At 40.9% G+C, this 27,160-nt stretch overlaps 1 protein-coding gene across 2 annotated transcripts in view; it reads left to right on the top strand.

The window, feature by feature from the left end:
• Window positions 1-19,440, top strand: part of ano2b (anoctamin 2b) — an 88,248-nt gene extending 68,808 nt beyond the window's left edge. For both annotated transcript variants that reach the window (XM_061030144.1, XM_061030145.1), the window contains 4 exons: window positions 1,048-1,100; window positions 3,310-3,488; window positions 16,505-16,610; window positions 18,268-19,440. In XM_061030144.1, the coding sequence (XP_060886127.1) occupies window positions 1,048-1,100; window positions 3,310-3,488; window positions 16,505-16,610; window positions 18,268-18,648 (719 nt within the window). In that variant the 3' untranslated portion in view covers window positions 18,649-19,440. The remainder of the gene's footprint in view (window positions 1-1,047; window positions 1,101-3,309; window positions 3,489-16,504; window positions 16,611-18,267) is intronic.
• Window positions 19,441-27,160: the final 7,720 nt, after the last annotated feature.

The following is a 27,160-nucleotide window of genomic DNA, read 5'->3' as shown; positions in this document are numbered from 1 at the left end:
CTGCTGAGGGATAGCAGGTACAGTAAGGCTTTAAAGATGTTTTGACTTTCTTTTTAAAACTCATCAGGATAATGTCAGAAAAAGATCTCACAATAAGCCCCTTTATTTCCAATCTGTCAGCAATCTGTCCCCCACTTTGATCCAGACTGAAATAATGAATTGTCATGAACGTTCCTACGGACCTTTTCTCCAGACAATATGCATACATAATTTAGTATTATCATTCCCTGTATATTACCTTATATACAGTAGGACTTTGTATTGGCAGTATGGGGGTGAGGGGTGGGAGGGAGAAAAAAGAGATGCTTGTCGTCAAATGTTTATGACCAATGCTCTTTTTCTTAAATACAAATATGCATTATTAAAATGAAAGAAAAAAAAAGATGTACTAAGGCCTTGATTGAGCCTCTGACTTTTCCTCTAGCACAATGAGGTTCATATTTATGATTTTGAGTCAACTTTCAAAATGAACTTTTGCACAGATTGCAATCAAAATGTCCCCATCACTGTGATATCCAAAAAGCTTGGAACATCCCAAGCAGCCTCAAATGTACTTAGTTTTTGTCAATGATGTATTGTCACCGTTTTCTGTTAATGTTACTTTTCGTAAAATAGTTTTTAAATATGATAAGTTCCATGTAGAATGTAGCTTTACTTGCCAGTGTTAACATTTACTGGTAAGGTCAACATTTCATTTTGTCTAAATCTTTGGTTTATGACCAGCGCCAACATCAGTCCGTGTAGTCATCTGTCCAAATTGTATAGTGTCTTTGAAGCAGCCACAGCCGGGCAGAAGGAAACAAGTCTTTGGTTACTTCTGGGATTTTACCCGCAAAAAATCCTGACCCTTGAGTGAGCATTTCCTGCGTGCAGCATACATTTGGGACTGCTTGTAAATGTCCCAGTGTGAACATGGACCAATTTGAGGTAAACAAACTATAGATGTGAAAATGACCTAAAAGAATCTGATATTTCCTTTTTCAGTCAATATTTTATGGTAACCTCCTTTCTCTGTCCTTGTCCCTCTCTCGATGTCTTGTTTTCTAGGAATATGGTACAATATACTGAGTGGAATGGGCAAGTTCTCAGTTATTATAAATGTAAGTATCCATGCAACGTCCTGCTTTTTACTCTAAGATTATTCAATTCATGATGAAGGCAGACATGTTCACACTCAATGCATGAGGGCATTTATGTTTACATTAGATACTCTACAAGATGTGACACTTTACATTTCTCACAGAGCACTTACACTATTCAATAAATCACCTAAATAGCTAAACAAAACAATATTAGAGAAAATTACACTTTTCCCCTACAGGAAGTTCAGTTCTGTTATCCTAAAGAAAACTCAGTTTTACTCAACCGTTGACCTCTTGTGAGTGATTACTCTGGTTATCTGAAGCGTACTATGTGATGGCTGATAAAAATCTAATCTCTTATGTTGCAATACAGTTTGTTCTTATGCTACACGAGTTAGGTCGTTTCATTACATCAGCAGTAAAGATGTTCTTGAAAAATGCTGTAAATAACTATTAATCAAAAATGAGGCTTCATTTTAATTACATGGGAATTAAATGTAAAGCTTATTGCTATATTCCACCAGATGCGTGTTCGGTCCGTCTCCTCTCCGCCACAGCAGCAGAGCTTACTTTAGTCAATGTCTGTGCTTCCACTGGAGGCATATCAATTTACCACAGAGCAGATCAAGCGGGACAGGAAGTCAGACACCGAAACAACATTAAAACAAACGGTGTATTTTCAGAATGAAACACTCCGTTTTGACGGTTGGGAACAATGATCTTTTGTGTGATTGTTGTTGTGTGTACATCACATTATCTTGCACTGTCACGCGGGAACTCCTTGGTCTCGGCACCCCAGCTGTTGGCGGTTCTGCTCCGTGTTTCGCTCTGAGAACGCAGCCTGTGGGTGTTGACGGATGAGGGAGCACAGAGCCGTAGCGGAGCGGAGCTGACACGCAATCCACACTTATCTGGTGGAAGTTCTGGGTTGTATTTTAATTAATGCAAAGGTTGCACATCTTTTAATTGTCATGAAAACAAATGAAAACAGACCCTAACCTCAAAGACTTCAGGGACAGGAGGTCAAATGTCAGCAAAGTTGATCTTGAACTTCAATGCTGGAACGTAGTGGCACGTAATCCAGCTTCCATCAGCTCTGTTGTGTGCATATGCATATCAAATAGAGATTTATCCTCTATGTTTGCTCTGAGATATCATCCTCATGACCTTGACGGATCCCTGAATCATGTCTGAAATACCTTAACATCCTGATCTGCGGAGGTCAAGGTGTGTTTGTGAAGACAGGAAAGCTCTGCTTGGGATTTATCCCTGACCGGCTAACCAAATCTTGTTCCGTTTACTTTTAATACTAAACAGATTTGCAGAGGATTCAGAAAAACCAGCAGCAGGAGTTTTTGTTTGTTCTGGATTCAACACACTTTAACTCACTTAAGCTTCCCCGGGAGCTCGTAGGCAACGGAAAAGTGGGAGCAGCCTTCCCCCTTTTTGTGCATGCATCTTGCAAATATGTATCAGTACGTCATTTTTCCTAGATCAATATATTTGAAGGTATTCATGAAATAGAATATTCTGTGCCTTTTCAAGACAAGCTGTTGGACCCCTTTCTGCAACACTTTAAAGGAAGAATGTGAGACTGTTTGATCCAGTAGATGTCGCCCTAGAGCACCAGTGTGGCAACAAAACAAACTGTTGCCTGGCGACACCTCCGCTCTCCTCCAGCGACACACCTCCAACTCCCCCTCCCCTCACGTTTGCAAGAAGGACTAAAGTGCAAGCGACGGGCAAAATTGTCTTTGGCTCGAGCTGCAGTTGCCTGTGGCCTGGATTGTTGTTAGCAGGCTAATGTTAGCACACTTTAGTTAGCTTGTAGCTTCACACTGCATGTAAGCTGACACGGTTTGATCGTGATCTAAAAACGCTAACTTGACATTCAAATAATCAGTGAGTAAGTTACTCTTTTTTTTCTCTCTAGTTCTTGACTAAAACAGCTTTTATACACAAGGGAAGGAGCCGGCCGTCCCGTCCATGTAAACACGGCTCTGACAACAACACAGCCAGCGGGACTCGAGCTTCTCACTCATTGTAGACAGTAATGACTCAGAGACACATTTACACAGGATAAACTTGATTTCTGCTGTATTCATGTGTCACATGTTGCACATTCTAGAAGATTAGTACATTTTACTTTTGTTATTTTACAGGGTAAACATTTCATGTAGTGTATTTTTGTTTTAACACCAACTCTGTCTTTCTCTTCTCTCTGGAGGCCTTCGTGATCTCCTTCACATCAGACTTCATCCCTCGGCTCGTCTACCAGTACATGTTCAGTCAGACCGGCACAATGCACGGCTTCATCGACCACACGCTCTCCTACTTCAACGTATCCAATTTGAAAGCGGGAACAGCACCGCTCAACTCTGATCACGGAGACATCACCGTCTGCAGGTAAGAATCACACTCACACACACATGCAAACACACACACACAACTTTAAAGTACTTGTTAAAGCTCCTGTGAGGAGTTTTTAGCTGATAATGAAACAGACCAATTGATTCTGATTTCTCTTCAGCGCATAACCCCGCCACAGGGTCGGTGTCAGACTAAAACAAGTTTCTCCATGCTCCCTTCAAAGCCTTCTTTCCCCCCCCATGTTTACAGTACATTGTCAGTTATGCATTGGATAGTGAAATAAAGAAGGATGAGATTTCTTTTGGTAACATTACTTGCACAGAACAAGATCCGAAAAGAGATTAAAATCCCTTTTTGTCCACTGGGGGCGCCAGAATCCACACAAACATAAAGTTCCTCACAGGAGCTCTAAGGAATTAAAAGTATTTATTAATTCACCAATTATCTATTTTGACCTCCGAAGAAGTTACTTTAGGAGGCTCGTCTTAGTGGATATCTGCCCTCCTCCGTCCCCCAGTCTCTTTATCCCTAACAAATAACTACCAGTGTCATGCCAATTTTAAAGAATAGAATAGAACTTTATTTGTCCACAAAGTGGAAAGTGTCTTTGGCTTCACAAGAACACAGGGATGCAAACTTGTCACCTTTTGGCGAAATTTGCCGTTTTGGATCCCAAATAGGTCATTTGTGTGATTAATTTAGATCTGCAATAAAAACATTTGGAGGAAGGGGGGGGGGGTGGTAAATCTGCGACGGGAGCTGTCATGAAAACCTGATTCATGCTTCTTGCGTCTGGCGAGCACGTATACTGACTGCAGTCAAAGTGCGAGCGCTCAACACGGCCCGAATAAAGTACTTCCGGGCCCTGTAGCCAATCATTGCAACGCTGTCGGTGCGAACCTGTAAAGATGTTGAGAGAAATGTGTGCTAGCTGAAGGTAACTTCATCCAGCTTTCTGGTTCATTATTATCTCAGGCAACATTAAAGTGACAGCTGGTCAACACATGTAATAAGAGAGGGAATATAAACTTAATGAGAATCAGCAAAACATCAGGTTCATATATTGATAATGTTAAATATTTAATGATAGAAGAGAAAATATTGTCATACTTGATGACTGTATTATGATGTTCTCTCAGACTCTTGCTCTGAGAGCTACTTGCATAGTGACTGCCCTTCACGTCAGCCCTTAGTAGAACATGGTAAGCCCTGTTCTGCAAATTCATCCCATTTATAAAAAGGGACTGAAGGTTAGGAGCAACAGAACATAGATATCGACAAGCAATTGTGTTTTTCTTATTGTTTGCACTGCTTATTTAGTAGGTTTGAATCCTAAAATCATCTGTAAATTGTAATAATAATAATAATAATAATAATAATAATAATAATACATTTAATTTGTAACACACTTTACATTTTTGCAAAAAAAATGTCAAAAAAAAAAACCATTTTAAAGCTGATATTTAAAAACAGTCTTACCGGGGGAGCATGCCCCCGGACCCCCCTAGGAGCTTTGGATCCATGTCACCGGCTCTAGAATCATGCATTGTGTAAGTGGCGTTGAATTGCTTTCACACATGCTTCCAAAGATTGACAAAGTGGGAAATCGCTGACTTGTATGATTGTCTGCAAAAACTGAGCTGAAATTAAGTTTGGAATGACAGAAGAATCTCTCTATAAGACTTAAGTACAAAACAGAGGAAGACTTTGTTAAGCTATTTTAAAAAAATCAGCAATTAAAGTAATAATTAATGCAAACTATAAAAAAGTAATGTTTTATTCCAAAGACCAGAAGAAAGAAGTCCAACACCAATGAAGCTGGATGCTCTAAGCCTCAAACAGAGTGCACTATTGTATCTTCTATGCATTTCCACTCATGCCAGTGGCAAGCCTTCGTTTCATAATATCGATATAAAGCGCTGTAGAAGAAAAGGTCACGGATGCCGGCGCCCACAGACAGAGGCCAACCTGCTGTTACATAACCCATTGAAAAGAATTACAACGCAAGAATGCAGTCTTTGTGTCAATGTAGTGTGCTACGTCACCTCAGAAACATGACAAGATCTTGTACGCCTGGAACCCTTATAGGCATGAAATCGGCTTCAAGATGTTCCAAGAAGGGGGTTTGAATCTGGACTGTGTGGAGCTCTGTATGGCACATGTACACACTGTATGTAGACTGTCTTTTAGCCGCTTGCCATGTAGGCAATGCCTCCAGGCTCAAGGCGAATGATTTCAGTCTTTATGTAATTTAAAGTATTTCAGATTCTGCAGACAAGCCATTCCTTTCTTTCATTTCCTCTCCCTTTGTGTGACACAGATGACTCCTTTCGTATCAATGAGTGTGTGACAGAGGGAGGAGAAGAAGGTCAATATTGATAGACGACGGCGTCCATCAGGAACTGGAGGGATGAGAGAATATGTGATTGGTCAAGATGAAGGGATAGGAAAGCTGTAGAAATGACCCAGAGAAAAAGAGAGGCAGGAAGAAGAAAGGATTGTGTGATAGAGGGCAACCACCACGGTATTAAATCTTTAAAATGACATTTAAAAACAGCAACATTTAGAATTTCTGCGCCAGTGGGCAGACCGTCACTGTACGTCTCTGCAGTCATGTGTTCTCTTCTGCGTCCCCAGAGTTGAATGAGTCAGGGAAACGTTGTGGCACACTGCTTCTAGAGAACAATGTGCTGAGCCTGAATCAGTTTTACTCTTCATTTATAGCAGTCAGAAATGAGTGTAAAGCTTATTCTTTTATTGTATTTTGAAGATTGCGAGTTATTATCTACAAGTTATTTAAAGCTCAGCAGAAAGAAAGAAAGAAAGAAAGAAAGAAAGAAGCATGAGAACAGCTTGAGTAATCCTAAAAGTAAAACTTCTGAGACATGAATTGTGACGTCACAGAATTAAAATCCTTACATTTACAAATCCAGAGCTTCTCTATAACACACAACTCCTTGTCGCCTAGAACATCATGACAATATCTATTTTCTACACATTTTGTTACCACAACAAAGCCTCTAGTAAAATTAAATTAACGTGATATTGTCTTGATTTTAAGAAAAATAAAATAATCCTCATTAAGTTAATTTACATACATGTTGCTTTAAAAAGGCCAATCACATCCAGGCTGTGCACACACTGAACTAACTCAGGTCGTTTCTGACTTCTGACCACCAACTGATTTTAAAGTCGGATCAATTTCATCTCCATTTGTAATGCCCGCACATAATGTCAGAAAGCGTCTGCTATCACTATGGCAACAGCGGACATTGCTGTTTATTGTGTCTTCCCTCTTCTATCACATAAGATATGGATGAAGTGAAGGGTTGGTAGGAAATCGCTGCAGACCATGTGTGTGTGTGTGTGTGTGTGTGTGTGTGTGTGTGTGTGTGTGTGTGTGTGTGTGTGTGTGTGTGTGTGTGTGTGTGTGTGAGAGAGAGAGAGAGAGAGAGTGAGGTGTTTGTACTGTACATGAGCCAAAGCTGTACGCCTTGCTGGACAGTATTACATTGGATTTAAAACATTTTATTCAACACAGATTTGAGCTTTTAATGATTATAACTGGTCATATAAGACAGAAACGTGTTCTCATGAAGCATTTTACTTTGAAGGCATTTCAGGTCTCTGCTCCTGCCGAGTTACAAATGAGAAAATGTTAAATCACTACCAGCACCAACTCTCGTTTCAAGAGAAAAAAGATACTTCATAGGGACACTATTTCTTTAACTTCCGACATGTTCTGACATCCTTACTTTTAAATCTCATTTTAACCACAAAGCTGTACAAAGATTTACAGCAAACACAGAACAGACACATTAAAGATAATCAAACTTGAAACAGGACAAGCTAGCCAGAACTCCTGTGATTACTCAGCTCTGTGTGTTGTAAATCGTTGTCTCTTCTTGGACCAGTTTGCTGTACTTTAGGCCTCACGTCAAGCCTGCACTTGTTCCCTGAGCTGACGGGAAGTTGGCTGTTTTCACAGTCTTATCACTCGAGAGTCAAGTGAGGGCCAAAGAGTACAGCAATGGATTATAAAGTCATTTCCTATATTGTGTTGTCCTGGTGCGTTTATAGCACAGATCAGAACAGATGTTCTTAGTCATTAGTCAGTGTACTCAGTTGAGAAATATGCAGCATTAGGGAGTAGATATAAACATAGAAATGAGGGCTGTCAGCATTAAAGTGTTAATCTCAATGCAGTTAAAGTCCTAAAAGAATGCATTCATTTTTTTAATCACATTTATGGCATGCTCTTTTGTCCCTTTAGGTGCAGTGTGAGCCATCACAACATCTTTGTTACATCTTCCTGTTGTCACAGTGATCAAAAACTCTCAGACAGCTCAGCTGACGAGTTTAAATTAATATCCACCAACCTGGGAAGCACAGTTGACATCAAACATTTCACATTTTCATCTTTCTCTTAATCTGTTTTCGTTTAGTTTTCAGTCCGTATCGAGTTCCTTTTTCTTTAGTTAAGTTAATGTCATAACTCTCGATCTTATTTTATTTCAAAATGAATGCAGTTCTATTTTTAAACAGGAAGTAAAGTGCCCTCAATCTTAATAGTATAAAAAATCAAAATAAAAGCCTTACAAAAACTGTTTTAAAAACAGCCTTTATTTTGAAATGAAAATAATAAACTTTTGGTAGATCGAAGTTTAGGACATTAAATAAGCTTGGAAAAAAATATCTAGTTACGCATCAACAAGTAAATGAAAGTTGCTAAAGGGAACGGTAAAAGTGAAAAGTGTGATGTCACATGGTGGATATTACTGTAGACCCATCAGCTGATCTGTCGGGGAGATTTCACAAGTGAATAAGCCATTCAAAGGTGCAGCAGGGTGGCTACTTAGCCACGCTGCAGTGGCTTTACTATGGTGCACCTAAAGGGACAAAATAGAACATGAATAATGAGATTTAAAAACATAATGCATTCATCTCGATTCCTGCGTTAATGCTGACAGACTTTGTTTTATCGTGTCTTGAACGAAAGCAACAAAATAAAAACCTTTAGGCACATGCGTACACATCCAGAGGCACATGTTCTGACAGATACATTTGTGTTTGGTTGGTCTCAGGCTCATGGTTACCTGACAGCGTCCATGCTCTGTGATGGAGAGTCAGTGTGTCTCTGTTTGTGTGTATTTAAAGGATGGGAATGGTCTGACCCTTGTTTGTCTTTCAATTTATTTCTGGTTCCCAGGAGGCCCCGTGTTGGCAGCAGGAACTCTCAGGAACACACACACACACACACACACACACACACACACACACACACACACACACACACAGAACACACACGTTCTCAAGTCGCTCACATACTAACCATAATCTCACTGAGTGGTCTTATGAAAGAATATTAGGTTAGATGCTCCAGTTGCTGTCGACCATTCTAACCAAATATGGAGCGACTAGAAAATACACACACACCCACACACACCCACACACACACACACACACACACACACACACACACACACACACACACACACACACACACACACACACACACACACACACACACACACACACTGTGATTTACTGTTCTTTGATAACGTTTTATATTAAATTCCAACCTGGGCAGCACAGTTGATTGGACTTAAGTACAGAGCAGGAGGTTTGCCTCTCCAGTGTAGTTCACGTCGAAGTCGCCACACAACAAAATATTGTAAATTATTGGCGAGCGAGACAAGATGAATGGATCAAAGAAAAAGGAGAGAGAAGAGTGGACTCTCACAGGCAGCATTCCTCACTCATGACTGTATAAGGAGAAGGAATCAGACACCATAAGACCCCGCTCTCACACACACACACACACACACACACACACACACACACACACACACACACACACACACACAATTCACCCTCCCTTTTTATTATTTCTATACTGCTCGTCAAGCACTTAGTGAGACAGCTCAATCGGAGTGTTTCATTTATTTTGCCTTCAGAGGAATTCTTCCATGACAGCTTGTGTGTTTGGATGTCAGTCTTTTCATTTTCAAACTTTGATCGGAGCGATCTAATTATTCTGACATGTCTTACTGCTGCGTTTAATGTAGGAGACAGTTTCTTGTGTGATTGCATTTTCCTACATTTCTTTTCTGACTCGTCGTCAAAAACATTGGATTTTGCGACACTGCGTCAGTTTAGGTCTGACTGGAGGCGGAGAAAATAAAAACATTAATTGAAAAGCGAACCTGGATTGAATGCAATTTATTTTTAGACTGATAAAACAGTTTTTTATTAGACATTCCATTCGATGTCTTCGACTGTAAAAGATTGGTTTTATTAGTTGTTTTGAACTGAGTGGGAAGAAATTAAAGGTCTGGCATAACAGACTTCATTATGTGGAGCTTAAAATAAATTATTGAAAAACAAAACAACAATAAAAGAGTAATCACATCAGGTGATTTAATCTTTCTGTCGGCACTCTAAAAGCTCTGCAAACTCTAGTTCATCAGCAAACTCAATAAAAAGAAAACCTGTAGAACCTTTTTTAATTATGTATTCACAGGGGTTTATTCAACAAAATATTCTTGATGGGAGCGGGGACCTCCTGAAGTTTTGTTGTGGGAGTAGCAGGCAAACACCAAAAGGGTCCAGGAAGTCCCCACTGCCGGCCAAGAAATGCTTTGGCACGTCCCCTCTTCTAAAGTGCACTGTATGCCCTGGTGTTAATTCATATCTCCTCATGAGTATTCATCGCGTGTAAACTTTTTCAACTTAAAGGGGATATATTATGAAAAATCCACTTTGACAGTGTTTTTGAACATATATTTGGGTAACCTGAGTGTCTACTGACCCACAAAATGTGAAATAAACCCATCCAGTCCTTTGTTTGTGGTCTGCATAAGTCTAACAACACAGAGAAAAATGCTCCGTTTCAAATTTACTCATCTTGTGATGTCACAGTGGGACTTTGTTAAAAAAAAATCCCCTCCCTTCCCCTGATATCTTCACCCATGGACTCCACCCCCAGCCGAGAGGAAAAACTTTTGCTCAGGTCCGTCATTTTAATTCTCACTACAGAGGAGTGATGTCTACCAGGAAAACTCGGGGGGGGGGGTCATTACATTTAAAGAGACACACACACCAAAACAGAGCGTTCTGAGAGAGCTGCTTTATACAGGGTCACAAACCTCCTCTGGTGATTGATTCATGTTATATTTTGACCAAAGCACAGCACAGATGTTTCATTTAGACCACAGGGGGACTGTTTGAAAAGGTGGAGAAGGTCTCCAGAATCATTTCTTGTGTGAAGTCAAGTTCTTACAAATTTCCTCAACAAGCGGTACCAAACTATAAAAACATGTTTGCCTCCGTCCTTTGGTTGACATCAACCAGTCAGTCAAACATTTTTTATATTTTAATGCCAATTCATAACAAATGTTATCTCCAGACTTTACAAAACACAGCAGGTGTTGACCATTCTTTTTGTTTGACCAAACATTTACCAAGTAAAGGGGGCGAGGACAAACTGTCTTTTAACAGGCAGAAACCTCAAGCAGAACCAAACTCGGGTTGAAAAGCCATCCACTGCAACTATGTTGGACATAAGAAGAAAGTGGCTCCCCAAGAGTTCAGGTATATAGTCTTTAATGTCCAGACGCAATCACTTTATTGGGGTGTTACAGAAGACCATAAATCCCCAAGTTAAGAGGACCTTGGTGGATTTGGGTTTCCAGTTACATTAATGCAGATCCCTCTGGACCTCAGTGACCTCGACTGTAATGGGTTTCATCTTGTCTTGTTTTTATGCTTACCATGAAGAATGCAGCTACAGTGAAAGGATTTATGTGCGTTTTGTTTGCTGATGTTTAGTTCAGTGCGGTATATCTCCATGCATATTCTCATCAGCGTGTCGTAGCTTAATTGCCTCGTCTTCTACTGCTGGCACAGAATCATGCTCCAAGATTAGTGATAAATGTGCCCTCTTACTATTTAACTTGATTTGATGTCTATCTTGAAGTCCTAAATCGACGTTTTTGAAGTATCGCTGCCTGAAAGACCGCTCTATCTATAGTGAAGGCTCCACATAATGCTGATCTTTGTCCATACATCTATCTCTTCTATCTCTTCTGAGCAGTCTTGGTTTTCAGAGGATGCCTTTTTGCTTCAAGATGTTCTTCAGATTAACAATGACACGAGCTGTCTCCCAGTTCTTGCCTTGAAAGGAATGCTATATGTTGTACTTACATCCCAAAGGCAAAAGCCGACTCTTTTTTAACATGGCTGTCTTGTAACTGAGCCCAACATTATGTAACATAAAGTCAAATGGAGTCACTCCCTATCGTTTACTGCACTGTCCTCCCTCTGTAGGGGATGGGTAGATGGTCAGATTAGTGGCCTGCTCTCTGTTCCCCACTGTTTCAAATCTGTTCAGTCATGGCCTTGGTTGTGCTCAATTTTCAAATAATAATAAACTATAAAGAGATAAAGTTTCAACAGTATCTGCATTAATGCTACTGGAAACTAAGTAACGGTAAGCATCTCAAAGTGTTCAAATTACTTTGATCAAATACAAATATTGTGTTTGAAGTTTCCAGATTACTTTAAGCTGTCCTGGTTTAATAGGGCGAGGTTAGGCTTGGATATTTATCATGACAATTATGTAGTCTAAAGAAAAGACTAGGCAGCTTTTCCGCTTTTTTCACTAAGCATAGTCCTGGAGTGATCGCTGTGATTTATTGAAGGCCATGTCTGACTATTTAAGGCTCTGGGACTTTTAGGCAGGCTTTGGATGATCTATTCTTGGTGATGGGTCTTGCTGGAGGGAATTTATCTCGATAGCAAAGTAGCTCTAGCTAAGCCATCATTACCATTGTTTTAAAACTACCTAAAGAGAACTGAAACAGAAAGCAAAGCATTTTGTACCTCACCAACCAGGGAACAATTGAAAGGAATAATGTTCACTGGTCTTCTTATTCTAATTCACACAACACACACATACTGATCAGGGTAAATCTTATTTGTCACCCAAATGTAATCACCAACAAAGTCTTAAGACGTGGTCTAGTTTTCTCCTTTCTGCATCTGATTGAGAAGTTGAGTCATCACCACTCCCTCCTGCTGCGCTGTGCGCCCCTCATCCAGACTGAGACCAATTCTGTCCATATGTAGATGATCATCTGGATGGGAAAGGGGCACAAATGGATGTGATACAACTTTCAGCATTTAGTGAGAGCAGCTTGTTCAGATACAAATTTAAAAAAAACACTCTCATACCTGATCCTGTGTAATGACCCAGACCATCTCCACGGACTGATTGAACCCCTCATTTAATTAAAAACAGTTATGTCAAAGTAATACTTACAGACTGTTTATAGATGATTTAACCTTTGCAGAGGCAGAATTGTTGGAAACTCTCAAATCACTGGAAACTTTGCTCATGACAACCATAATAAATACTGCCGTGCAGTTACCACCACAGTAGTTTTTCACCAGCTGAGCATGGATATAAATATTTGCGCCATCATTTATGAATTAGATGGTTTAGCAATGAGGCTCATTTGCAAAAACATGGGCCAATTTTGCCCACAATAACTGCATAATGGCTACTTAAAATAGGCAGAAACTGCACCAGTACTTGAGTGTTTGTTCCACATTGCAATTCAACCCGTGAATGCGCCCTGTGGCGGCAAAAGCTGTGCAATCCGTTTGAAGCCATATATGCAATCTTCCATTTCAAGCTAAATTTCAGAATGCTTCAACACGTCGACTCTAGATATTTGTGTCACGTTTCTACCCTGAGTTGCAAGCTTTGGAACAATCAGACATTTCAACATCTGTTGACATGAGCATGGCCATTCTTAAGTTATTAAATGCAAACAACTATTATGATTAGATTGGATGCATATTAAAGGTCGCACATTTCTAAAAGCACAAGTATGTTTCACTGTTCTTGTTCTGAAGATGAATGTTCAGAAGAATTGTAGCCGACAGCACAGACCAAAGTCAACAAGAACATTGTGTGATAATGACACACTTTTCTTGTTTATTACTTTTGATAGATGTGATTATTTGCAGCCGGTTAGTTACAGACTCAACCTCACCACCCAAACACTATTGTGAGCTCAGCAGGAGCAGCCTGAAGTGTGGATTTTGATGGCACCCCTCTGGGTTCTTTAATATTTCCATGTGAGAATGAATGAATTCAGCCAAATATTTATGAAACTTAAACTCCTCTGTTGAGCGCAAAGAGTGCAAGACCCTCTGTATGCTATTAAAAAATCACTGAAACCTCTCCATCGACTTGGCTTTGAGCAAAGATTACTGAACACATGCACACCATCAGCTGGCTCAGTGGTTGACGCTTGAACCAGATGTATGTCCAGAAGATGTCGGGTAAAGCAGATACTCTTTTTTAAGGATTATTTCTTAATTCACTTTCGTCGACCCAGTTCAGTAAACATAACAACAAAGAATTTGCACAGTTGGGTTTATGTTTCTTTGGCTGTCTGCATCTCAAACAGCCCAGCTGCATCCTGACATCATTCGACTTTGTCTTTTGATCGTCTCTTGTTGCTCTGCAGCCAACAAGTTCAGCAGCAGCAGTGATGGCGCCATAAGTGTCCAACTGCCAAAAGTTACAATACTTCACCTGGTTTTTATTTCAATGTCCTCTTTTTCCCTTTTTCTCTGTGGACCTAATGTGATTTCCAATTTGACCCCCCATGTCTGTTTCCCTGCAGGGCATTCACACCTGATAACTGTTATCTGTTTTTCATCAAATCTCTTCCTAACTATTCACATCCTAAAGGCCCTGACACACCAAGGAGATCGTCAGCCCTAGTTGGAACGTCAGTGAGTGATGGCCGCTCTTCGTCTCTACCCGTCAGGCCACCTCTGCCTTTTTTTCTGCCGATTCGACATGTTGAGTCAGCCTCAATTAGCGTCGGCGCGGTTGGTGAGAGGAGTCTCTCTGATTGGCTGTTCAGAGGTTTCATTTATCTCCAGCTCTCACAGGTTCATGAAAGCCCCTTGAGCATGTCGCTGTAGTATCCATGCTTTCACCCATTAGTGAGGTTTCTCCTTATTTGTCTCCTCCTCCTCTTCTTTTCTTTCTCCACTAAAACACCAAGGGCTGACAACACCAGCGCCATTTTCACCTTTTTATCAGACATTATTCTCCATTAGTAGACTACCTGTAATACGAGTGGTGAGCGACAGCGGTGTGAAAATGGTCTTATCGTATCATAACAACGGACTACCTCCGCCTGCTGGCATGGAGAGTTATTTCCTCTCACTCATGCGCAGAACATTCATGGTGGTTGGCCGTCGGCTGTAGCCTTTGCGGTGTGTTCAAGTGCAACTTTTTGGCCAAGACAAACGGCGACGTTAGGCGACGCAACGGTCCGCCTTTGTCCACACTAGTTTTTTGCCGTCTGCTTGGTGTTTCAGGGTCTTCACATGAATCTATTGCTCTGCCATCTATTAAAAGGCTGAATAAACACTGTGAGGTGAAATGTTGAAACATGTTCCTTAGTGCATGATGACATGCACCTCATCCACCTTAACATGTTGAGATCACACTCCTCTCATAGAGCTGGTTCTTTCTAAAAGGATGCGAGATAAGCCTCCTGAATCTGCACTCACACATTCTTAAAGATCCCTTATTTGCCTCTTTTTCAACTAGTTTAATAAATGTCTCAGAGCTCCCAAAAAAAATGTCTGGTAAGGGAATATCACCCACCTGGGGGAGGGGTTTCTGCTCTTTGTGATGTCATGAAGGGAAAATCTCCAAACAGCCTGTTTAAGCACACATTTATTGTAAAGTGTAAAATGTTTTAAATTTCTGATGACTCATCCTGCACTCAGCTTCACTAATCGTTACTGATTTCCGAACAATGAAAAAAGCTTTGTCAAAGCTAACGTTCCAATCGAATTCATCCCAACGTTATGTCTCGCCTTCTATCGTGTGATTGTTTCCATCGGTTCTATCCCGTTTCAGTAGGAAATACATAATGACAAGGCAGTTAGATTCTCCCAATGTTCTGTTTCATAAAGACTGTTCTTATGACCTACACAGATACACAGCTGTCTGGGTTGGTACCTGTGTGTGTGTGTGTGTGTGTGTGTGTGTGTGTGTGTGTGTGTGTGTGTGTGTGGAGGAAAGGTTCCAAATGACACCATCCTAAACCCGTCAATTGAAATCAGTACTTTTGTTGTTGTGTTTAATCTGACAGGCCTCCTTTAAACAAAGGATCTCACTGTTTTAATATTTTTTCACTTATTCCTTCCAACATGAATCACTCTTGTCTTTGTCTTTTATCTTAAATCTAACTCTAATTCTCTCTTCCTCCTTCCCTGTGCCTTGCTCTCCTCTCTCTTTGATTCCTCGCCCTCGTTTTAAGCTGCCTTCCGTTGGCTCAACATGTGGTTCCAGTTTTCTGCTGTTGCCAGAACAATAAAGAGTGTTTACTACAATGAAAACAAAGGAAAGGAATCCTTATAAAGTTTGTGGCACTTTGAGTCGGGTCCCAAGCCGGGTGAAGGGAGCAGTTGTTTTTTTCCCACTGAGGCTGTGTCACGGCCAGATAGAGATCAGGTTAAGTGTCACAGGATGAAACAATATGGAGGAGGAGCTTCTCAAAGTGTGTGTTGCTTCTCCAGGTAATCACCTGTCAGTCAAAGCGGTCCAGAGGTACTCTCATGGGATTATCTGTTGATTGAGACTGTATTTGTTTTTACTGTAAGACCATGATACTGCCCAAACTAACTACCAGCTTGATTCCACAAAAGAAGAAGAAGAAGATATACTGTATTGCTCCAGTGAGGGGAAATTGAATTTTACACTCGGCAGTACTCGGGAAGTGATCTGGCACCTCTCCAGCTACCAGACCAATTTCCAGTCTTGGTCCGCACCGGTACTACAGCCAGCGTCCCTCAAGTTTCCAACCTGTACGTCCCTACAGACTGAGCTGCTGCTGCCTCAAAATCTCCTTAAGATATTTCTTTTCACCAGGCATGACAAATGAAATCAGTGTCATTTGAGTTGCTTCATTGTTTGCATTGACTCTGTGTTCATGTGTGTTTGTTTGCAGGTACAAAGACTACAGGGAGCCCCCCTGGTCTTCAGACGCGTACACCTTCTCCAAACAGTACTGGTGTGTTCTGGCTGCACGGCTAGCTTTCGTCATTCTGTTCCAGGTATGAGCTCAATGTAAAGTACTGACACATGGGAATTTTAAAGACACCATCGACAGGTGCACACACGTTTCTCAATACCTAAGTGTTGCTACAGTTTATTGCAGTACACACTGTGCTTGACGTTGATGGGATTCATATGCGGTGCTCTATCAGTGTTCTGCTGTTTAACTATTCATCATGAAAAAAGAACAGGTAAAGTTAGTGCATGCTTTCTGCATGATCCTGTAACATGTCAGGTGTCTCTTTCACTTATCTGCCTGCTCATTTGATGAGCAGATGTCTATGCTCGCATGCCTCACTACAATCTGTCCACCACATGTCCTTGAACACTGACAAACTGTTCTCAAGTATTGAATTCAGGGAATATTTTACAGTTTGTCTCAAGTTTCTAGATCAATGGATATCAGACAATGTGGCAGGCAAAGGCAGCAAGGGAGGAATGCATGGATGGAGAGGCAAAGTTGCATGAGGTAAAAGAGACCGGTGTATTTTGAAGAGAAATGAAAACTATTAAAAGCTGGTCATTTTAATGTATTGTAGTTTGGCATGCTGGTTCAACCTGCTTCACCAAAAACAGAAATTCATACTTGAGTCATAACTCAATCCAAACACTCAGACATAATGCAGGCAGTTATTAATCAGTGAGGCTAACACTGTGTATGTATATAATTGTATCCAGCGGTGACTGGTGCACTCTCACAGATGGAGTGGGATGCTCATCTTAGTTTGTTAGCTTGATGCTCACAAATAGCGGAAAATGCTGTCCAAAGGCTAACGGAGTTAGCATCACAATCGTATCAATAAAATCTATTTTACAAAAATATTTAGTAAAAAAGGTCACTTCTTGAGAGATGCTATCTTAGTTTCTTATCATCTCTTTAGTCTTGAATGGATTTAGCAGACTTGATCCACAAATCAAGGGGGCGTGGCATGACACCTGTCAATCATTTACACTAAGTTAGTGATAAGAAGAGGATGCTTCAGTAATAGGCTGTGAAGAGTTTGATATATACTGTATATATAAGTGTTTTTGCAGTAACTATTAGGATCAGTTTCAAATGTGAGTCCTATTAAATCTGTAAATAAAGTGTCATCTTTAGTTAATGAGAAAGGGAGGGATTAGCTCTGGTAGTTCATCTATACCAGAGGTCACTGCTCCTATGAACCATAAACCAGCATCCATGAATAATAAGAAGGAAGATAAGACATTTTTTATAATGACTGGACTTGTGTTAGAATTCACAAGTTTTGAAGTTTCTACAGTATCAAAGTAATCCACAGATAATTGAAGGCACATCCATGGACTAACCTGATCTGCTAACAGTTTATTTGGAACACTTTTAATGAAGCCAATTTTCCCAAATGTGATGTCAAACATTAGGGGGACAATAACCAGAGCCCCACGTTATGGGGACTGTAATTCCAAAACTTTAAATGATTATTTCCCAAATTTAAACAACAAAACCAACATGACTCGGCTTTAAAGTCCATTAACACCTCCTTCTCAATGTTTAATGACATGTGTGAACTGTTTCTGACCCAGACACTGGATTCAGTCAGTAACAACTTCTTTAAAAATGTAAAACCTTGTTTTTTTTCAGCCCCCTCTCTTTCATTTTTGTCTTTCTTTATTTCTCCTCTTCTGTCCCTCCTGCAGAATCTGGTCATGTTCCTTAGCCTTGTGGTCGCCTGGGTGATTCCCGACATTCCCAAAACCATTGTGGAGCAGCTGAAACGGGAGAAGAAGCTCCTGGTCGACGTCTTCTTACGGGAAGAGAAGGAGAAATTCCAGCTCATCCAAAGTCTCTTCTCCAAGGACGCCTCCAAACACCCGGGCAGCCATGTGATCCCTCAAAGCCAGGGCGCCCCCCTCCCAGGCCGCTACAGCACTCTGCCCCCGGGTGCAACACAGGCTGGAGACGGAGGGGGAGGAGGGCCGAGGGCGAGGTGCAGGGCGGCCAGCTTCAGCCAGTTTACCAGGAAGATCCCCCCATCGCCCAAGAATGAAAATGAGAACGCGAGACACACAGCTGTGTGAAGTGTAACACACACACACACACACACACTCCAGACTGGAGAACATGTCGCTCGGGTGATTCAGTCCATGAATGTCTCTGACTGTGTCGTTTGTTTTCTGGTGTGTGTGTGACGCAGTAGTACTGAGATTAAAATAACAGCATTATTTCAGTGACAGTTGTATTTACATGTCCGAGTGGTTGAATGTGGAAATGGTTGTGATGTTCCCTCTTGCATCGACTGTTCACCTGATATAAAGTGTTAACATTTTTACTTTTTGGTAAAAACAAACTGTTTAGTGAGGCACAGCTGCTTCATAGCGTAGACAAGCAATAAATACAGCATTAGGCTGCTCAGTCAAACGTTACCCGAGGAACTGAAGACGATTTACAGACGGACAGATGGAGTGATGAACACTTTACAAACAGTGTGATGGACATTGTGGCTCATGAATAGGGCTTTATGAACTTTATGAATATTTCTTCTTTATGTGCTTATGCTCTTTATGTATTTCTTGTTTTGAACAGAATTTGTAGCAGCTACCACATCCCACACTTTCTGTGACTTGACTACGTGAACTCCGCTGAAAAGCCTCCTAGACGAGCAGATTATTGACAGCACTGACAGCCTATCTGCTGATTTACTCAATAGAATTCAGGAATAACATTGAATCATAGTCACACTCTACTGAAATGGTATTGTTGTTTATGCCAATGGAGCACACTGTTAGATGCCACTCATAGATTCTCAGCTTTTGTTTTAGAAATAGAAGATCTGTGAAGCGTTTTCCCCCTGTGAGCCATGTGGACTTTGTACCCTCTGAATTCAACAAAGAAAGCCAACACGTCTCCAAACTGTGAACGGGAGTGAAGTCGAAACGATCTCACTGTTTTAAACGTGAAGGGAACAAAGCACGACATCATCTGCATTCCTTCATTGTGAAATCTCATTCTGTACACTCTGACATTCCTGCAGGTAATAAATCTGGGTGTCTGCTGCCCAAACAGAGAAGCTGTATTACGTTAAAGAAGTGACTGGTGTCATGTGACCTCCGGCGGCCATGTTGGAAGTCTTCATCTTAGAGGTGCAATCAACAGATTTTATTTTGTACAACTGGACCATCTGTTTGTAGTGCAAATTCAGGTATTTCATCACCGATTCAACGGACTCATTTAATTTATAGAACTTGTCATACATTGATTTATATTATCTGGTAACTGTGGGTAACTTCACTGCGTGTGTGTCTGTTGGAATTTAAGTCACATCATTAACCATTTTCCGAGCCTGCACTGGATTGTTGACTGAAGTCTGATTCAGATTAACACATTTAAAATCCTACGATTCACACACATAAGGAGAATGTTAACAGATCATCTCAAGCATGCACACACTAGAACAGGGGATCCCAAAGTAGGGCTCAGGACCCCCTGGGAGGTCACAAGACACTGAGAGGTGGGTCATGAGATTCCCTCCAAAAACACATTTATATAAAAAATGTCTTCAAATTGCATATTTTTCCCATTATTGAGAACATAGATACAAAAAAGTACATCAATTATGTTCAGCTTCAAAATTTTCTTTCAATAAATTACTAAAATAATATTAGCCTATTAGTCTGCCCGGCTGTGCGAAACTGTAAATGTTTTCACCATGTACATGGACAACGAGGGTCCCTAGTCTTCAGCACCGTATTTTGGGGGTCACATGCTGAAAAATTTTGGGACCCATGCACTAGAAGATATGAAAATCATGGCACAGCACATACTACAAGATTGTATTAAGATCATCGTGCCAGACGGAGGAACACACCACCTCACATGACCTCACGTAAACACAATGGAGCCAGCAGTTAAATTTGTTATTATAATATTTTATTGAAAACATTTAGAGAGGTCTGGGGAGACATGAAAAACAGGGATTTTCTTTTCTTCAGCAAAAGCTGGAGGAGGTTGTAACTGTCATATGACAGTTGTCCAGGGTTGCGTCCTGCCGCCATTACTGTCCACTTAGTAATGTCCTTTCTTGGCTCGCTGTAGTCACACAAAACTTTTAACAGACCTTTTCATGGCAAAGCATAATCATCTATTTTCTGGTCTTTTTTTTACCAGTTAGTCTTTGTGAGATCAGGAGTGTTGTAGTAAAAACCACCGGAACCGAGACCAAGACATACCCAAGACCAGAGTGCTCCTAGACCGAGACATTTAGGGATCGAGGCCGAGTCAAGACCTAGACCAACGCAGGGCGACACCGAGACAAGACCAAGACCATAATTATCATTAAAAAATCATCTTGTATGGAGCAGGCAGGTCACTCACTCAGACCGTAACCAGGGAAGGTTGCAGCCGTAACCGAGTGATAAAATCAAACTAGCCTGTCAGTGGTGGTCTTGACCGGTCTTCATTTAAAATCCAGAGTCTGCCCGGTCTAAGACCAAGACAACACCGAGTGGTCTCGAGAACATACAGATCACTGACGGAAAAGCATCAGAAAATGTTTTGTCTTTGCTAGAATGTTTCATTGAGAACATTTCTACAGTTAAATCTTCTCCAACACTATGAAATGCTTCTTTGATCATCATATATGTCATTGTCTCGGTTGCTTGTTTCGTCTCGTTTGCTTCTCTAATTGAAGATTACCTTTACCTTTTGGCACCAGGTGAGGGGAAGGTAAAGACAAATTGAAGACAAACTGTGTCTGAGCTTGCTGGGGATTGAAGAATTCTGGCAACAATAAGATCATGTGTATTAAAATGGCAGCTGGTGAAGTGAATCCTGCCAAACTCCCCACCCTGTTTTAATCTATCTCAGATATTGTTGTCATAATACATTCTGTTTTAAAGATGCTAAATCAATCACACATATCTCGTAAAAAGGTGCATTCCCGCATTCATCAAATATACAGAGGTTGTAATGTAAAAAAGTCAAACCCCATAATATGATCAAATAAATCAGAGCTTTGTTTCTGACTGTATCTCTGCCACCTAGTGGTCACACATTTCTCAATACAGCAAATATTTTCTTATTCTCTAAACATCACAACAAAAGAAGATGCTACACTTAATTGATTCACACACATGCACAAACAGGATCTTATGGACATGCCCACAGCGAGCACTCAGGAGCTGGTGGCGGGGGGGTTGGTGCCTTGATTAAGGGCACCTCGGCAGTGAGTAAGTGAACTGGCACCTCTCCAGCCACCAGACCAATTATCAGGCCTGGTCCGCACCAGGACTTGAACAGGCGACTCTCCAGTTCCAGTCCCTACAGACTGATCTATATGCAGCTAATAAGAATTAAGCTATGAGGAGACGATGCAAAATGAAACAATCCGGTATGTGAAACTGTACCAAGTTGGTTATGATTTAACATAAAGTTGGTAAATTACCAGAGGTACCCTGAAATGATAAATAACTACAAAAGTCACAGTAGTTTTTTAAACAGTAAGATAACAACGTACAGATTCTAAACTACCTCTCATTGGAAATTTGAAAATGTCTACAGGGTTTTTATTTTGTTTTTGTGTTTAGTGTGCAGAAAGACAGTCTAAGAAAAGTCAAAATGAGCACATGGTCCAATGTGCCATTTCTCAACCCATCAGCTATCAGCCCCAGGTAATTCAGCATTTTAATCTCTACATAGATATGTGTGCATACAAATGCAGGCCATCATCCAGTTGTAGAGGAAGTCATGGCCCCAATATCCATCTTCATCATTCACCTGGATGACCAAAAGTACAAGAATGTTGGTCTTTACCATCTTCTTAAGATCATAGTATAGGTTCTCAATGAATGAATTTAAGTTGTTTATGTTTCAGTGGTTAAAGAAGAGCACTTGATATTTCCCTAATGTTCCTGAATGCAACACTGACATCATTTCCTGTCTGTAGGTTTTACATTTTGGAGCTGTTTCTCATTTTGTTTGCAGGGATTGAAATGATAAAAGAAAAGTCAAAATAGAATCACATTGTCTTCACATCAACACACAGAGGGGAGGCCTCTGATAGAAGACAGTGGGCGTCATCTTGAGCAGGTACGTAGTGAATGTTGGTTGATAAACACACTGGATAGCAAATTATGAATGCTTGATTGGTAAAAGTTTGTCTGAACTCAAATCATTTCCAGGTCATGATACAGATGATATCCAATAGATTTTGTGTGACACATCTTTTCATGAATGGTAGAACCTCTCGGTGCACGCACACAATAGTTCTGTCTGATCACCAGAAACTTTTCTTTACAATATTTTCTAGTGTGCACCAGAAACTAACTGGTGTGCTCACAGTACTTACTCTTGATCCTTCATTAAGACTTTTTTTTAGAAATAATCCGGTTTCTGGTGCGCACTAGATAGTTTATGTGGTGTGCAAGAGTGCACCAGAAACTTAATAATTCTCTGGCTATGTCCACTTACTGTAGGAACAGTGGTTCCCGATCTCTTCTGGCTTTGGTTTTGGAAAATCTTTATTGTCCTTGAGGGGCAATTTGGTTTGCAATACAGGTCCATACAGGCAATACATCCATAAAAAAACAGCACAATGACATAAATACATATAAAACATAACTCCAATGGAAATCATCACGATGGACGTGAGTGAGGTAAGGGACACAAAGACCAACAGTACTTAGTAACAATGTACAGGCAACAATGCCTACAGCTTATTTTAAATTCCCAGGGGGCTTGTGACCCCACTTTGACTCCTAAAACTCCAATGACCCCAGACATCCAAAACACATTCTGTTTTTTACTTAAATGCATTTGTTTTCCATCATAATAGTTGTTCTGCTGTGTTGTAAGTAAACGTTCATCTTAGGGCACATTCAGGCTGTGTTTATTGAGGACAAAGGAGGAAAGGCTGGGATGACTTTTCTGCACAGTGACTCTTGTCTTGAGTTTCTTGTTTTGGCATTGGATACGGCCCACGGTAGCCTGTGTTCACTTTATTTCAATATACAAAATATTTTTTAATTGATGGATATATACAAATTTCCAGCGACCCCATTTGAAGCCTGTGGGGCCCCACAAGGGATTGGGACCAAAAGGTTGGGAAAGTCTGCCTTAGGAGCTCTGTAGATTTAGTTTCAAGGCCAAAAACTCATTTTGGCCCAGCTAATGGCCAACCTTAAGCAGGTACCATCATAAAATATAATAATATGAATCTTGTTGTTTATATGGCACACTTATATGCTTGTAGTCTTTCTCGACACACCTACTATCACGAGCTACTGGTTGTGACCATGTGCATGTGTTTATAGTAATGGAACATCAGGTAGTTTTCCTTTTTCTTTTTCCGAGCCAAATTGGCCTGCAATCACAATATTACTGAACTAAACCTCATCATAGAAGAATGAGCTGCGGTTAGCACACACACACACACACCCACACACACACACACACACACACACACACACACACACACACACACACACACACACACACACACACACACACACACACACACACACACACACACACACACACACACACACACACACACACACACACACACACACACACACACAGAGTCTGGCAATCATGCTTTGAGGTTGCAGACTTCTATGCTACTAGAAAACACACTTAGCCACAGTGCTTAAACTAATCTAACCAGATGTTTATGCTTTTAAACCCGTGTATGCTTTCATGATCCTCTTTAAAATTTCACCTTCCTTCGGGAGTGGCAGCTGCACATCTGTAGCCTACAGTAAGGGTTTCATTGAGGGTTAACTATGCAAAAACACAGCAACAACTGAGTCCACCCACGAGCTGCTTACAGGACTGTAACAGTAGGATCCTGATCAACCGCAGCTGTTTGGTTGGTGGTTGGTGGTGGAAACATGCCAATCAGCATCCCGAATGTTACATTATGGGATCCACATTCCTGACATTTAACTGCTGTGCTGATCTCCGTGCTCTTACTACAGCTTTTGTTAAAATGTGGTCGAACTGAAACGTGGAGCCACAAAGCCGCCTTTGGCTGAGAGCGCATTGAGAACAGTTCTTAGCTCAGTTAACGGCTCACAAAGAGAAAGCGGCTGTGCTCGGGTGATGATGTAATAACTGACTGTTTAGTCGTATCCGGATGTGCAGCAGATTGTCTATATTCATCAATGTGATCTGTTTGATCCGAGTGTGTGTCATAACTGCCTGCTCCTCCTAAAGAGGATTATACAACGATGAAGGCTTGACCCCGGACGTCTGATAAACCTGCTCAGAGCAGCAAAAGAGATGTAAATATTTAGATGTCTAGAAAATTTGTTTAGGCATGAGGCACATAGTCACAACATAAACTCATGGCAGGTCGGAACAATAATCCAGATTATCTCTTTCCTATAAAGGCAGAGTATAAACGGCACAATGCAAAACGTTTGAATGGATGGTAAAAGTCAAAGTAGAGACAGGGTGCAGATGGAATAGATATTTTAATGATAGTTCAACTGAGGAGAAAGCCTTTTTATTGGAGTCCAGTTAGAGGCTGGATAAGAGTTTAACAGGTTGGAGAAATGACGACAACAAAAACAGTATATAGAATGAATAAATGGAAACGGGGAGGCTTAGGAACTTTACAAAATACTGTACCTTGAATTGCCACTTTTTTTCCAGTATGCAAAATATCACCTTTTGAAATGTGAGGATTTAGAAGAACTAATAAAATAATTTTGGGGTACTTTTGTTTTGAAAAGGCTGAGTCTGCCTTCCTAAATAATTTTAACAGCTTTATCTACTGAAGACTCCCAGTAAGTACTAACAGTAAGGGGCAGCTGTGGCTCAGAGGTAGAGTCTGTCGTCCACCTGGAAGGTCGGAGGTTCAATCCCCAGCTCCTGCACTCTACATGTCATATATGTCCCTGGGAAAGACACTTTAACTCCAGGTTGCTCCCTCTGCTTTGACGGCAGAATGTGTATGAATGAGATTAGTTACTTCTAATGGTCTCTTTACTCAGCAGCCTCTGCCATCAGTGTGTAGGTGTGACCTGTGGTGTATAAGCGCTTTGAGAAGTCAGAAGACTAGAAAAGCGATATAAGTCCATTTACCATTTACTGTTTTGCTCTTTTTTGGGGGGTTGTAGAAACTGAAAGCTTGATAAAAAATGGTTATAGCTCGTCTGATAATATGGGACAAATTAACTTACCAATGTGAGGTTGGACAGATCACCGAATCGTTAAGACTGCTGCTGTGAATATTGGAAAGCTCTTCAGGGGGAGGAATGTTTGGTCACAGTAGACGTGTAAATGTTGAATCCTGTCCTGAGGTTAAGTGATTGTTTAATAGCTGAGTCATCAAACAGAGTCACCTCACAGATCATATCAGACGTCCAGTCACGAGAGAAGATGGAGGTTTGAATTATGCACGGATGTTCTCGGGTGAGATCACTGCTGACTAATGAACACACACACACACACACACACACACACACACACACACACACACACACACACACACACACACACACACACACACACACACACACACACACACACACACACACACACACACACACACACACACACACTTTTTGAGGATGTGAGGAAGCTGACTCATGCTTCACATTTACTCACAGAACATCTGACAGTCATTGCCCCTGCAGTCATTGTCTTAAAGAAGTGTCGGAGTGTTCTTACTCGCTGTTCTTGTCATTTCAGTATTATTACTGATCGTATCAGAAGTTCAAACCCGAACGAATCAAAAAACAAACAAACTGAATTGATTGCAGAATGCAGCTACAGAGTGCGAAACAGAACGTGTCAGTCGAGCAGTTTGTCGTCCTAACTTCTACATTATGCATCATTGTGTTTACTTGAGAAAAACTTACAGAACAAAATAAACATGGAGCGCATAGAATTGCAGCAAAGTACCATGGGTAATGTGACCCATAATGGGCCTTCAAATTCAAACAAACTCGAGATCATCCATTAAAGGGCTCCAAGATTCACTCATTTTTTGGGACCTTTTTGCTTTTATCAGATAGGGCAGCTGAAGAGAGACAGGAAACGGGAGGAGAGACGGAAGGGTGACATGCAGCGAAGGGTCGGGGTCAGATCCGAACACACAGCCGCTGTGACGAGGACTATAGCCTCTGTACGAGGGGCATGCGACATAAGCGCTAGGCTATCGGTGCGCCCAGCGCTCAAAGATTAACGTGACTAATTTTTCCAGATTTCCAAGGTAGAATTTGACAGACAACTCGTTTCTTGTAGACATGCATTCTTCAATCTTCATTTGTATCTCGACCTGTCATGCTTTTGCAAAGCCTTATGCTCTCTGATGTTTTCTACAGATTTACTGTAGGTCGAGTCGTCTTGCAGGTCGTCATGGTACATTTCCAGTGTTTACATGTCTTTGAGTGTGTTTTCTGCCTCTGGCTAATTCCTGGCCTGTCCTGATTTGTCTCCAACCTTCATTCACTAAACTGCTTTCTACTTTTCTTTTCATTCCACTCTTTTAGGATGGTGTGCAGGTGTTTCATACTCAATATTGAAATATCAGATAAAGATGTTTTTTCCCTCCACTGGTGATAGTGTAGACTATATGGCCAGTTT

This window comes from Labrus mixtus, chromosome 22 (assembly GCF_963584025.1).
Source record: "Labrus mixtus chromosome 22, fLabMix1.1, whole genome shotgun sequence".
NCBI lineage: Eukaryota > Metazoa > Chordata > Actinopteri > Labriformes > Labridae > Labrus > Labrus mixtus.
The sequence above is the reverse complement of the archived record's forward strand: the minus strand, read 5'-3'. Positions and strand labels throughout refer to the sequence as shown.